General features: G+C 48.5%; 2 protein-coding genes across 2 annotated transcripts; one reads left to right on the top strand and one right to left on the bottom strand.

The window, feature by feature from the left end:
- The first annotated feature begins 15 nt into the window (after positions 1-15).
- BT62DRAFT_926393 (uncharacterized protein) lies at positions 16-7749 on the top strand. The gene is made up of 14 exons (XM_043185030.1): positions 16-643; positions 756-860; positions 906-1608; positions 1661-4616; positions 4669-5939; positions 5988-6202; positions 6258-6428; positions 6482-6585; positions 6641-6784; positions 6833-6923; positions 6974-7095; positions 7152-7191; positions 7248-7402; positions 7455-7749. The coding sequence occupies exons 1-14, from the start codon at positions 52-54 to the stop codon at positions 7536-7538; spliced, it is 6753 nt and encodes a 2250-aa protein (XP_043045679.1). The 5' UTR covers positions 16-51; the 3' UTR covers positions 7539-7749.
- BT62DRAFT_941262 (TATA-binding protein associated factor Taf2) lies at positions 7630-14291 on the bottom strand. The gene is made up of 19 exons (XM_043187784.1): positions 14111-14291; positions 14002-14050; positions 13876-13948; positions 13577-13819; positions 13368-13522; positions 13106-13312; positions 12026-13048; positions 11542-11976; positions 11369-11488; positions 11158-11319; positions 10994-11104; positions 10718-10945; positions 10598-10665; positions 10187-10546; positions 9582-10139; positions 9341-9531; positions 8441-9287; positions 8114-8392; positions 7630-8068 (listed from the first exon to the last, which is right to left on the bottom strand). The coding sequence occupies exons 1-19, from the start codon at positions 14152-14154 to the stop codon at positions 7729-7731; spliced, it is 5493 nt and encodes a 1830-aa protein (XP_043045678.1). The 5' UTR covers positions 14155-14291; the 3' UTR covers positions 7630-7728.
- Positions 14292-14322: the final 31 nt, after the last annotated feature.

Below are 14322 nucleotides of genomic sequence, written 5' to 3'. Positions count from 1 at the left end.
CATATTAGAGGTTGTCGTCCATGAAAGCAGACCATTAACGCGTTTTTCACTATGGCATCGTCGCAGGTTGCCTCTCCCGTTCTTCCAGCATCTCGCACAAAGCTCGTCGACGCCGACGTCACGAGTCTTACCACGTTCAATCCCTTTTCAGAAGAAGATGAGAATGATCAATCGTCTTATACTCTAGTTACTTCACTCTTTTCAAAGGTTAAGAACTCCTTTTCTACTCCTCTATCTGCCGTTACAGCAACACAGACACTTACTGGCAACGCAAATGGATCTATTATCAATACGGAACCCAGACGTCCCTCATACACCCTGAACACTCAATCTAGCTATTCCTCGCGAGGTTCGACGAATGAGCGGCTCAGCCCTCTGGCTCCGAATCAGTCTATTCCTGCCCCACCATTGGTATCCCTCACACCAGCTCAGTCTGAGCTCCTAGTCCATAATGCAGAGTACGACAGACCACCTTCACGAGGAATGTTCTACTCTCCCGTTTATGACTCTACCGATGGCGGGGTATTTGGAACTACTATCCCGGGCTTTCCAATACAGGATGATGCACGAAGTGTCAAGACCTCGGCTAGCTTGCATAGGTCAGGTTCAGTGTCAAAGGTTATCCGTCGGATACGGGGCGAAGGTGAGACCTTTTTCTACGATGTGCCCTTCTCCATATTCCAACGCCAAAGAAGGCAACAGAATGCGGATAATCCGTGTAATACAATACGACCAGTACGCTGACCGCGTTGTAGGTCTATCGCGGGATTATTGGATGGATGACGAAAACTGTAAGGAGTGTTACGACTGCAAGAGCGTATTTACGGCCTGGCGTAGAAAGCACCATTGTCGTATATGCGGTACGTTACCTTGACTTTCTCCTTTCGTCATCTGACAAGTCGTAGGACAAATATTCTGTTCCCGCTGCGCCTCCAATATTATCAAGGGCTCACGATTTGGACACGATGGGATGGTTCGCGTATGCAATCTGTGCTTAGAGAAGCTTGCGAAGGTCGATGACGACGATAGACGTTCCGTAGTGTCGTCTGTTATGTCATTCCCGGCGCATCAAGTCGGTGAGACTATAACCCTTGCCCACCATCCCCAGTCACCCTTTGCCGCTTCTCAATTATTTGGGCGTACCGATGAGCCCTTTAATCTTTATTCCATTGCGGAGACAAAGAGACGCATCTCGGGCTCTGACGAGAGTGCGTTTGGTTCTCGACCGATTACACCGCAGCTTCGAGAGCGCGACGATGGCATGTGGGAATCTCCTGAGGAGACCTCCGCGCCGTTCCGCAGAGGATTGTCTGATGAGGAGTCGGAGCATGATGTTTTTGAATCTACTGGTTTTCCCACGTTTCAGTCTCAGACGCCAATCGAGTTTCCTACGATGCCCGATGCAGAGTCCTTGACTAGCTCGATACAGTTTCCGATGGGGTCTCCAGAACATGGTGGTCAGGATAGTCCGTGGCCAGTAAGCAGGATGAGGTCGCGATTAAACTCATTGACCGCATCGACACCTTTCATTCGCAGTCGAGTCCAGAGTAGATTGGACAGCGTCGGGACTGGCGAGCCTGGCTGGCGTGCTCGAAGGGAGAGCACTGCGTACGTAAATGTATCATCATAATCAGCACTTTTTATCTCACACAATCTTTAGATATGCACAAGAGCTCAACTTAACCTCGATGCACCACCTAAGAATCATGCTCCGGCAAATGCTTTCCAGCGAGCAGGTTCCCAACATGAAAGAATGGGAGGAGACGCTACTCAAACTAGCTCTCCGAATCGCACGTGATTTGACATTTACGTCTCTTCCTCACCGACAGGGTCAAGATATGGACGTGAGGCGGTACGTCAAGATCAAAAAGATCCCTGGAGGCACCCCACAGGACTCTGAATATGTTGATGGTGCTGTCATAACCAAAAACGTTGCACACAAACATATGTTGCGGTCGCAACGCAATCCTCGCGTGATGCTCGTAACGTTTCCTTTGGAATTTTCACGGATCGAAGGTCAGTACATGCACTTCGGGCAAATTGTGCGTCAGGAAAAAGAGTATCTGGGCAATCTAGCGACACGGATCGCGGCGCTTCGACCTCACGTTGTGCTGGTGGAGAAGTCCGTTTCTCGTCTTGCTTTGGAGGCACTTGCGAGGCATAACATCGCAGTCGCTCGCGCTGTGAAGCCGTCGGCGATTCAGTTGGTGGCGCGTATGACTCAGGGTGATGTCTTTTCATCCATGGATAAGTTGGCATTAGAACCCCGTTTGGGTCACTGTTCGCGGTATCGTATACAGACATACGATCATCCGCTAATACCCGGGCGCCGCAAGTCCTACATGCGATTTGAAGGATGCAATCATGACATGGGCTGCACAATCATCTTGCGTGGAGATGATATCAGCACTCTCCGACGAATCAAGAAAGTCACACGCTTTCTCATTTTCATAGTCCGGAACTTAAAGTTGGAGACCCATCTGTGGAAGGATTCTGTCATTACACTTCCTCAACTTAACACCGAGACTGTCCCATCATCCCCAAGCACTCGCCTTGCACCCTCAAACTATTCAGTCGCTTCTTTTCTAACTTTTGGTTCGTCCACGTCCACTCCGCGAGGTGCAACACCGACAGTCGGGCTTAGCTTGCCCAGAACAGAAACAATGGTTGAAGACAAACATCCTTTTGAAGACGACGATCTGCCTGATGAAGACGCAGAACAGCTCAAACTATCAAGGCGTATTGACAAGTCGTTGGAGCCTTACACAACGACATTCATATCAGTGTCTGCCACACTTCGTTTCCCCCCTCCTTTTCCCATACGACGAATGAAGGAATTAGACGTTGAATTATCTGCTGTGAAAAGGGCTTGGGAAGACGAGGTGATCCGATTGGAGGAGAAACGGGAAGTTAAACATGAGCAAGAGTCGACGTTAACGTCAAGCAGCACGTTGACCGCGCCTATCGGTAATAATGAAGAGACCGAACAGGACGATATTAAAGCACAAATTGAAGCGCTTCCCACAATTCCTCTGACCATGACTCCCAGCGTGCTCACACCTATGTCTCCTTCCAAAGACCAGGACGGTTACTTTCCTAATGTTTCAACCTTCGCCTCAGCCGCTGCCAATCTTGTGGAAGAGCCAATGGAAGCGCTGAAGACCCCAACTGACATTGCCTTGGAAAGCCAATATAGTTTGGTAAAGTGCAAACATGAAGAGCATCGGCGCATATGGGAGTGGTACTTGCGGAAGAATTACGATGACTTTGTCGTCGAGAAGTATCAGTGCATCAGGTTGTTGGAGTATATTGTCCCCATTGCCGATTTCGGCTTTCATCGTGCTTGCTTTGCTCCCAAATTCAGTTATGTCACATTCTACGGAGAGAACGATTGCACACTGGGCCAGTATGTCGAGGAATCAGTCACGGAGACGCTCGTTCAGTTCTTAGATCCCAAAGCGATATGCACGGGCAAAGGATGTGACCAGCCTTTGGCCCGCCACTGTAAAGTCTTTGTTCACAACGAGACCAAGGTATTTGTTGCTGTTGAACAATGGGATGGACAAATCATCGGACGGTCGAATTTCTCGCCTGCCCCGGAGCTCATAACAACATGGAGTGCATGTCGAATCTGTGGAGCTGCCACTCCCTTCATACCGGTCTCGGAGGAAATGCAAAGATACTCCTTTGCCAAGTTTCTAGAACTTCATTTCTATCCTACGGATGTGAAGTTGGTTCAAGGTGCGGGGTGTCAGCACAACATATATCAGCACCATGTTCGCTACTTTGCGTGCAAGGGCATGACTGTACGCTTCCAGGCCGATCCAGTTACCCTGCATGAAGTCGTATACCCTCCCTTCCGCATTCGTGTCCGACCGGAGACACAGCTTGAGATAAAGAACAGCGACTTCAATCGTTTGCACCATCGTAACTTGTTTTGGTACACAGGCTTGATAGATGATCTCAAACTTATCAGTATCGATGCTGCCACCGGAGACGAGGATGGTGACGCCAAACTTTTGGCAGATATCAACATGTTGATCGCCAGGGCAGAGACGGAAAGAGGGGATATTAGCAGGCTAATCAACCACGTATATAGAGAGTCAGCGCCTACAGATACTCTTGCACTCAACCAAGTGCGTTCGTACCGACAGGACAAGATTGTCGCTTGGCAGCAAGACTTTGATCGTCTTCCCAAGCCAAGGCCCCCGCCTGCTACGGATAGGTCTAACCGCAGAGCGTCGGCTTTCGGGTCTGTTCGTGCAATGTGGCCAAGGCGGTACGAGTTGTCCGGAACGTTTGATCTGCCTCATCTTCCTTCTTCGAGTGTGTCGGAGGCGGAGGAGGGACCGCTTAAGATACGGCGAGTTACTGGTGATTCTCTCACATCTTCCGCATCTGAGGCCTCCGAACCCGAGACTGCCGCGGAACTGGTCGAGACAGTAGATCAGCCATGCACAGACGCTCAGCATAACCAGGACACTTTTCCGATGGACACTACATGTACTGTTCCTCGAGCTTCTGAAGACAAGCACAAGTCCGATCCCGATTCTGACTCTACCATTGGTGCAGCAAGAGATGATGCCATTTCTCCTGAATCTTCCATACCTCAAGCGGTTAGTCACGGGCCAAGCTCTACACACTATACACCTGCTAACATCACTGTAGGGAGAGTCTCGTGCACAACGCATGTCAAGACTACCTCGGCGACCAGCCCGCCATCCCAGTGTTGCAGAGTTGGTCAAGAAATATCAAGATTACCTGCCACCTCAGGGCATACAGGACTTGACAAAAACTGCACTTGCACCTCGCATCGTTGTTTCCGAAAGTGATCAAGAGTATACTGTCCCTGTTGTCCCTCGTAGCGTCACTCGTGCAAAAAGTAGACATCGCCCGCTTGCAAAGAAACCCTCTACGTCTGACTTTGAACAGAGCTATGCAGCAAATATTGCGCCCCGTTATCTTACTCACACAAGAAGGTCGCTTGGTCAAGGGTTTCAAGGCACTCGCATACCCGGACCGGTTTATCAGGAGTCTCGTGATTCTTCCCGACGACCTTCACCGGAAAAACGTTCTGTAAGCGGTAGAGGCAAGGAACTGAAGCTGCACCGTCCCTCGTCACCTTCTAACCTCAAAGTACTATCACCTGCATCTCTCGGACTGAAAAGCGGGCGGTCAAGACTATTAAACCGGTCGAAAGATAAGACTCCAGTACGATCGGCACCAAGCACTGGGACCAAGTCCACGTTTCGTAGACCGGTGGGGACTCCGGGAGGAAAGGTTTCCAACATTGCTAAGCATTTTGAGCGTTTGGGTCGTGATGCTGAGCGCTCAAAAAGCCGTTACAATGTTATTCGAGGACGGCGTGCTCGGCCTGTTGGTTCGGCACGGGCCCGTGTCGAGGTACTGGACAGTGTGAAAGACGCTATTAATGACGAGTCTGAAAGTTCAGATTCCAGTAGTGAAGCTGATGACGAAGGGGACGGCAATGAAGAACCGTCTGTTGCGGAGCTCATAAACCAAACCGAAACACCCGGCGATGAATCACCCAGGGAAATCGTAGCCCTTCAGACTGCGCCTCTAGCCTCCACTGCTTTCCCCGCTGATTCATCAGATACTAGCGGGAAAAGTCTGGATGACCAAACGAAACATGCTCCTCCAGGGCCTATTTCCCTTCCACCTTCACCGTTCTTGTCATCAGCGAAAATGGACCACAATATGTCGTTGACTCCGCCACAGTCAGACATTGAAATGGGAGCAGGTACAGAGCGCAATTCCATTCTCAAAGCATTGTCAGGATTTTGGCTTCAGCCTCCGCCGGCATCTCGTAGTGCTTTTGAGGGGGACGATCCTATGAGTGATCCAGAGCACATATTTCGGGATTCTTCCATGGTTGTCCGCACTGATGAGCCGACGTCTATCATTGCGTTAGCCTTGAAGTAAGTTGCGGTTGTCTGCAATGCTTTGCAACTGACACACTCAAAAAGCTCACCTCAATATCGTGAAATGCTTACCAAATCGCGTGTTGAGAAGCGTACAGCTCGCGAGCCTCGTTTGACGGACGGCGAAGCTTTTATGCCTGATGATCATTCCGTTGCCGAGTCGACTTCAACGTGGGGTGTTGTTAATGTGGACGCCTCCGAATTGGCCGATCCTACCGAAGACCTCAAAGTACCCTCATCTAAACTACCTTGGGCAATTTGTAGGTTTCTTACCTTCGTTTCTGTTAGCCTTGGCTCAGTCGTTCTCATATACAGCTTTCGAGAGTGGTGGCTTGACCATCAGCTGCACTATGCTTTATCCGGAACAATTTGACGCTCTGCGTCGTACATACGACTGTGAAAGGAGCATGGTTGAGTCATTAGCACGATGTGTCAAGTGGGATGCCAGTGGCGGAAAATCGGGATCAGCATTCCTGAAAACTCGAGGTGGGTGAACGATTGCTTTGCGTATATTTTTCAGACGTTGATATCATTTAAAGATGATCGGTTTATTGCAAAAGAACTGTCTAGACCTGAGTTACAAACTATGGAAACGTTCGCACCTGCTTACTTCGACTACATGTCTTCTGCTGTATCCGCTGATGTAAGATAAATTTCTACCCTCCCGCATACCACGACAAGGCTAAGAGTCTGTTTAGCGTCCGACCCTTCTCGCCAAAGTCTTTGGCTGTTATAAGCTTACTTTCAGGAAGACCAATGATAAAGGTCCTGGGAAAATCAAGTCAACGCAAATGAACCTCCTGGTGATGGAAAATTTGTTTTATGACCGTCGATTCTCAAAGGTATGCATGCCTAATCCTCGAACTTATTCATCTTATAAATAAAAATAGATATATGATCTGAAAGGCTCCACTCGAAATCGTCACGTCCAGTCCACCGGTAGAGAAAACGAAGTCCTTCTTGATGAGAATTTAGTTCAAAGTATGATATGCATGAACAAGTCCTGTTCATCTGCTGACTTTGGGAAATAGCTGCTCATTTGACCCCATTTTATCTGCGCGAGCATTCAAAGAGAATTCTGCGGGGCGCTCTCTACAATGATAGCAAATTCTTAGCCGACATCAACGTCATGGATTATTCTTTAGTGTGCGGTGTTAGTGCCCCATCTTTTACTTGCTGCGAAACGTGAACTAAATTATGCTAATATAGGTTGACAGTCAGAACAACGAACTAGTCGTAGGCATAGTCGGTCAGTGAAAAAGAAATTTCCCAGTATTACGTCTTGTTCTTAAGTATCCTGGCTAGATTATATTCGAACCTATACTTGGGACAAGAAGCTAGAAAGTTGGGTTAAGGAATCGGCCTTTCTTGGCGGAGCAGGTCGGGGCGAACCTACCATCGTTACTCCTAAACAGTATCGACAGCGATTCATCGGCGCGATGGATCGTTACTTTCCTCTGGTACGTCTAAATGCCGTATAATTTCAACCACTTATTGATCTATCTATCCCAGATTCCTGATCGTTGGATGAAGCAAAATGACACTCCAGAGGAGGATTGCAATAACAGCTTGGTAGAGCTGTGGCCTGACTGGTAAAAATGATACCTAATGTATTTCCTTCCTCTGAACGCTATACCTTTGATCATTGATACCCTCTGACCTCAACTTAGATGTAGGCCATTCATCTGCGTTTCTATAGTTTCAATGTATGTGAATGGTGCAATTGATCTAAATCAGCTCTAGCATGCCAGACAGTACGATACACATAATCCTGTAATAATACAATCTAACTGAGCTTAGTTTTCTTACTTGGCTGGGAGTTCCCCTTCTCAACGTCCTTTCTCTTCTTGTCCTGTGACAACCTCCAAGCGTTTATCAAACTTTGAATCTTATCGCGACAAGCGATTGCCAACGGACCGACTTCGGAATCCATGCCGTTGAAGGTAATGGCGTTATTTATCATCAAGGAGATGTCAGCCTGGAAAGCCTCAACGCTTTCATACTTATCACTCTCAAGCTTGGTTCTGATGGTCCTTAAGTCCCGAGCATCCTTGCGAGGTATGACTTGGAAGTATGTCGGAATACCAAGTAATTCAGGATCGACGGGTTCTCGAAAGATCCAGGAACTAAAAGAATGAGAGGACGAAGGCATAAGATAAGGTTCCACTCACACATTATCTTTCACTATGCTTGTCATCACTCCAAGAAGTCCTCGTTTCTCAGCGAATGTCAGCTTTCGCTCCACGAGTTTGGGCCACTCTTTTCGGAAATATTTCTCCAGAACGGCTGCGCAATCATGAGGATAGGTTTTGGCAGGATTGAACTGACGACAGTTGGCAATAATCAGTTCGAAATCGGCTCGGAACTCCTCCATGGTCTGATATTGATTCTGTGTGAGTTTCTCCGACATTGTGCCAAAGTCCATGGGTTGAGAAATCTCATCGAAATAGCTGGAAGTATATTCAGGCAATTATAAGAAATTCAAGCACTTTACTCACCTTGGACATCCATCCAGAACGGGATCTACGGGTCTGTTGAATATACGGGCTTCCGGAAGGAGTTTGATTGCCGTCAATAATGCCTTAACTTTCTTCTGGTTCATAGGAGTGGCTGCCTGGTCCCCAACTGAGCGTTTGGCTTTCGACGATGGAGTTTCTGGTAACGGAAGGACTTCCTTTTCTTTTCCTTTCACTGACGGTCGAGGAGCACCGGGAGTCTCTGTTTTGTCTTTCTTGGATTTGGTTGGAACAGGCTTTTGAGAGACAGCAGGAACAACAATTCTTGTCAAAGAGGATCCAGACGGCGTCGGAGTAGCAACAATAGGTGCAGACTTTTCTTTCTTTGACGGAGACGCCAAAGCTAGGATGTCGTCAGCCTCGTTGCTCAACGCCTTGCGCTTGGCAGGAGCCCCGTTTATAGCAGATTTTGCTTGTGCCGAGCGCTGTTTCTGCTCATCCTTCTCACGCTCGATAGCTAGTACTTCCGCTAGAATATCAGCCGACCCGTCATCGATATAGGGCGGAGGTGGGGCATCGATTTCGGCAGCCTGTGGTGCTTTGACCTTCATAATACGCCGCTTCGGAGGCTCCTCAGGTTTGGGCTGCGCTCCCATTCGTAGCTTAATCATTGGTCTTGCAGCACCTTCAGCAGCTGGAGTAGCACTACGAGGAGCATGATCTCCGACACCTGGTGTCAGCGGTGGCGGTGTAAATGTAGGAGTAGGAACTGGAGGTCTGGATTTGGGGAGTGGTGGCACGACAGCGGCGGCGGAGGCAGCGGCAGCAGCAGCAGCAGCTTGGGCTTTGTTGTCTGCTGCTTCAAGTGTTTTGCTCATGATAGACCATACTATCGTTTATATTAGAACAACCTGGGTCAAGAAGGAGAATCAGGCAGCTTACGCTTCTCAAATGCTACCTCAAGTGCAATAGCTGCATCGTGCACAGGGCTACCAGGCATGTTGTAATGCTTGGCGTTAGCGATCATTACGCGGAAATCATCCCTGAAGGCAAATCTATCCTTGTACAGTCCTGCTTCCAATCGTGCACCCATAGTACCAAGATCCATAGGCTCCTTAATGATATCAAAGTAACTAAAACACGTCAGTAAGTTTGACCAAGATGAGCTAGTAGGTGTACATACTTCAACGCCTTGTCTCGAACGGGGTCCACAGGCTGTAGAAACCATCTGGCGTGCTTATGGTCCCTTATTTTCTTCAAAGCGTTCCGTGTAGCTGTGAGGTCAGCCAAGCTCATGCCGCTTGAATGAGCTTTCGGGACCTGTGTCCGCTTCGGGTTCTTGTTAGGCGGTCTTCCTTTCGGCTTTCCTTTAGCGGGAGAAGGTGAAACGACAGAGGGGCTGGATTTCTTGGAGGACAACACCGGAGTAGTGCTTTGAGGAGGAGGGGGAAGAGGAAGAGGCTTAGGAGTAACATCTCGAGTCGATCCACCGTTGGATAACTTGAGCTTTGGTGGCACGTGGAAGGTAGAAAGTGGGCTCTTTAAGTTGGCCACCACGCTTGCTTTTCGTTGAGGCTTAATGGAGACTTTGGTGACAGGAAGCGGTGGCGGGGTTTCGGTGATTGGGGTCTTGGGTGGTAGATGTAGCGAGAGCTTCGGGGGCACTTCGTCCACTGGACGAATGAGAAGGTCAGCTAGTTTGAGGATGCACCAGCGAACCTCATGATCAACATCGGGAGCACTGCCGGCGCGATAAGCAGGCAAGTAAGGCGAACGTAAGCTACTCACAGTGCAGTAGCCATCAAGAACTCCCTGAGGACTTCATTCTTGCCTACTTCCCGATCCTTTCTGAGGACTTTGATCATAGCATCCATTTCACTCTTCTTCGACTCCTTAGTTTTCTCAGGATTATTGCCATCTTCTTCGATGAGCAACGCGTCCGAGTCCTTGGAACCCGACTTCAGCTCACCCATTTGCACGAGGAGAGCCAAGCTATAGCACGCATTCCGGGCAACATATCTCCGGACAATTCGCGATGGATCGTTAGCCATAACGGCGAGGACGTAGCGCATGATGGCAGGAGTATACCACTTAGTGAGAAAGAGTCCGTCGAAGGCGGCAATCCGCACAGGCGTATAGTTTCCATCTCTGTAAAGGGAATGAGCAACATTTCACCCGTTGGGGGAAAAAAGACCGTACCTAGCAGTAAGGAAGAAGACTGCCTGATAACTTGGGATGAGATTGGCAACACCGAGAACCATATAAAACTAGGCAATTGTTCAGTCCGGAATAACAGGGTGAGACTGAATGCAAACTCACCTCCAAAGCCGCTATGGTGACGATGTTGTGGGCGGAGGGGATCAGCCTGTCCATACTGCGATACCTATCAACTTCAGCAACAATTCCCTTGAGAAGCTGCTGGTCTTCTGCATTATGTTCTGATCGGACTTCCGTCGGTAAAAGCTCGCCACGCTCAGGAGCTGCCATTGATATCGTGGCACAGGCTGCTGCAGATATGATGGTACAAATATAAAACCCATCAGAGTACTAATAATGACATCAATACTGTCTAGCGAGACCATTGAATAAACTTACCGGATTTACAGTGTTGTCATTGTATTTGAGTTGATCAATCAAGAATTGTCGCACTACGGACGGTGATTTGCCATTTTCGAACCGAATTCTTGAGATCGCTGTTACGAGTGTCTACCAGAGGCGTCAATTGGAAAAGGTCATGCTGATCGAAACCCCGGACATACCTTGCGGACAAAGTATTCTGACAGGTCTGAAAAATCGTTCGGCTTTGGAACATAAGTATGACTAAATAAGTCTTGATTTGAATCTTCTGGTTCGTAGCAATATCGTAGGAAGAGTTTGAATAGGTGGAACAGACCGAGGAAATCGAGTCGACGGATGGCGCACTACATTACTTAACGTCAGAAGTTTCGGAGGTGTCCACAGAGCACTCACATTAACCAGGGCACTCGCGGCTTCTGTCCGAATCCGATAATGATAGTTGGATACTAACACAGTCTTGGTAAGAGTGCTAGAAACTATCGCTGTAGGTTGTTTTGCAAGAGCATGCACGGCCTAAAATGGAATGCGTGAATGATTAGAGGTCTGGTAGTCCAGACTGAATATACCTCTAATTGGGCAACAACATCTCTATCCCTCTGCAGCTGAGACACCCACATAAAATCAGGTTGTTCAAAATTCAAATTCGCAATCCATTCGAAATCGGCGTCCATCCGAATCCACTCATATGTCGCTCCGCTCATCAATCCCTCATCTTCCTCCGTCCAGTCAGCCACCTTCCAGTTCTCCCGCTCTTTCTCTTTCTCCCAGATATCCAAACCGAAGCCCATATCGACCATACCCATGGCCTCAGCCGCTTCCGTATCACCCTCAGCAGCAGCTTGTGCAGCAGCCTGACGGGCAAGATACCGTTTTGTATTGCGGCGGACACGTTTATATTTGGTATTGAAAGGTACTTCGTACCGCTTGAAAGGAGACCGGATGTCAAGAACATGTTCGTAAGGCGTCCCGTCGGCTTCATGAATCCTTATTGTCATCGTACCCTAGTTTCAAAATTGTTACAACCCTTCTTGGATACAAAACATAGCTCACCTCGAAGAACGGTACAGGTTTGAGCATTTGCTTATGCACTTCGCTATTCTCATGAACTTTATACGCAGGGCTTTCTTGTCGCATGGTAATCTCAACCGCCATCTTCTTTCGGTTGAAAGACGCAGACACCCCGAACGCAGGACAGCCGCTCCCATAAATCCATTGCTCGGCAAAGCCTCGCAAATCTACCCCACTGACTTTTCTACAAGTCCTCAAAAACGCATGTGTAGACAGCATATTGTTCGGCATTTCTCCACTAATAGCTGATAGAAATACCTTGGGAAGGACACGGCTCAGACCCAGGGAAGTCCCGGACTTCCCAAGCCGTCGATCCAATATATGGAGAATCAGAGGTGCCTTTAGGTTAATGAAAGGGAGGACGGTGGAATCGGGAGGATCAAGGACCTGCGGCTGGCAGATTGGCGGCATTGTACCGTTGTCTCGCTCCAAAACGCGATACATATCTTTCTTGAGCCGGAAGCGATACTCATTGTTGCCAAAAAACTTGCGTAGGAATAGCCCATTGATGTAAAGCGCTAAACCATTTACTAGCCAGATATCAGACCAAGTTTTCGGTTGGATGTTTATGCCAGCCCACTGGCAAGCTAAAGCATGGCTGAGGATTTGCCTGATTTCAATGGCCTGCTCTATCGCGTCATCCCCATGCAGCAGATCGACGGTCACAAGAGAAAGCGTAGAGCTATCAAATCTTTCGACTGGAAGTTCGTCGACAAATACAACTTTGTACGAACCGAATGGGTATGAGCCAAACTCGGTTGCATAGAAAGTCATCGCGGAGCGGAGAGCAGAAGTTGAAATCGAGAGGTACGATTCCTGCCCAGGAAGACAGAAGGCGTACATCCCTGGTTGCTGTGAGGTGGTCGTGGCGTCATCAGACATGCCCTCAGGTGGTATGGTAAGGATGTGGAAAGGTCCTGCTGCAAAAGCAATGTGCTGAACTGACGTAAGAACGGCTTGCGAGAAGATGAATATAGTTTTGTTCGAGTTGTATGGATGCGCTACCTATTTGGGTGTTCAAGTCAGAGACATGCTAGAAATCTCGCATTCATGAAGGCGTACCTGTTCCACTAGCTCGCCACTACAAATCACAAGCGTCGGTGACAATTCATTTACCTCCTCGTCCTGAAGAAAGTCGGACTCCTCCAAATAGCGAGGAACGACAAACTCAAACTCCCATGTACATTTCTCATTCATACTATCAACACACGGAACCCAGCATCTGGAAGCGTCGGGACATGATGGAGTTGTGTACGCGTGAGGTACGCGCTGGGAGATACAGTTAACTTGACATATGATACGTGCTAAATGAGGTTCGACCTACATATGGATGAGAATCGTCGGGAAGGACGAACTCAAAGCCATCGACTGGGTTACGAAGACTGTACGAGATCTTGACAACGATAGGAGAAAACTCTGGAGCGGTGTGACCATTCTGCGCTTGAGACACGCCTGGCGTCTGCGGGTCGGGAGTTGCAGCTGTGGAGGCAGATTAAAAGATTAGTCACAAGAACGAGGATTATGGCAACTCACCGTCACTAGGCAAGCCAATCGATGCGAGACTCCCCGAATACTTCAGCGAAACGTCCTTAGGGATGCCAATTGCCAACTCCCCATCATCGCCTTCTTGAAATGCGGAATAGAGCTTCCTCTTCAGCTCTAGGTGCCGATGGCAATCTTGAGCATCATTTGGAGAAGATCCAAGGTTGATATTTGAGAAAAGGTCGGAGCATGCGAATTCCGCGTCGTAGGATCCAACAGTCACGGAATGAATAGCTGGGACGACATGCGTAAGCAGGCAGCATTACCCTCTCAGACCACCAAACACGCACTACACTGTCGAGAATTGAGATATATAGTCTTCAGTTCACTACTCGTTGGAACAATAGTGATTTCTGTGTATCCCTGTAAATGACAGGTTAAGCGCCTTACTCGCCACGAACGGCAGACGTGCATACCCAAAGACTCCCCGAGAAATCAATCTCCAAAACAACCTTTTGGTGACTAGTAGATACCACAAACGAAATGTCAGTACACTCTGCGAGAATTAGGGCGAAAGAGACGTATATGGAGAAACCTCTGCGGAACTGTTCGCGCGAACGGCCATCCATGCTTCGTCGGGACCGATGCCAGGGAACTTCGTCTGAACAAATACCACTTCCGGGGTGTATAGAGCTACGATCAACGATGGTGGAAGAGCACCAGAAGAACGTAAAGTACGGTGAGACTGAAGGTTGCTTTCAACCCGAGATTGCTTATGTAATATCATGGTAATTCGT

This window comes from Guyanagaster necrorhizus, assembly GCF_019112545.1.
Source record: "Guyanagaster necrorhizus MCA 3950 unplaced genomic scaffold BT62scaffold_2, whole genome shotgun sequence".
NCBI classification, from domain to species: domain Eukaryota; kingdom Fungi; phylum Basidiomycota; class Agaricomycetes; order Agaricales; family Physalacriaceae; genus Guyanagaster; species Guyanagaster necrorhizus.
Note: the sequence above shows the minus strand (reverse complement) of the source record. Positions and strands in the feature narration are given on the sequence as shown.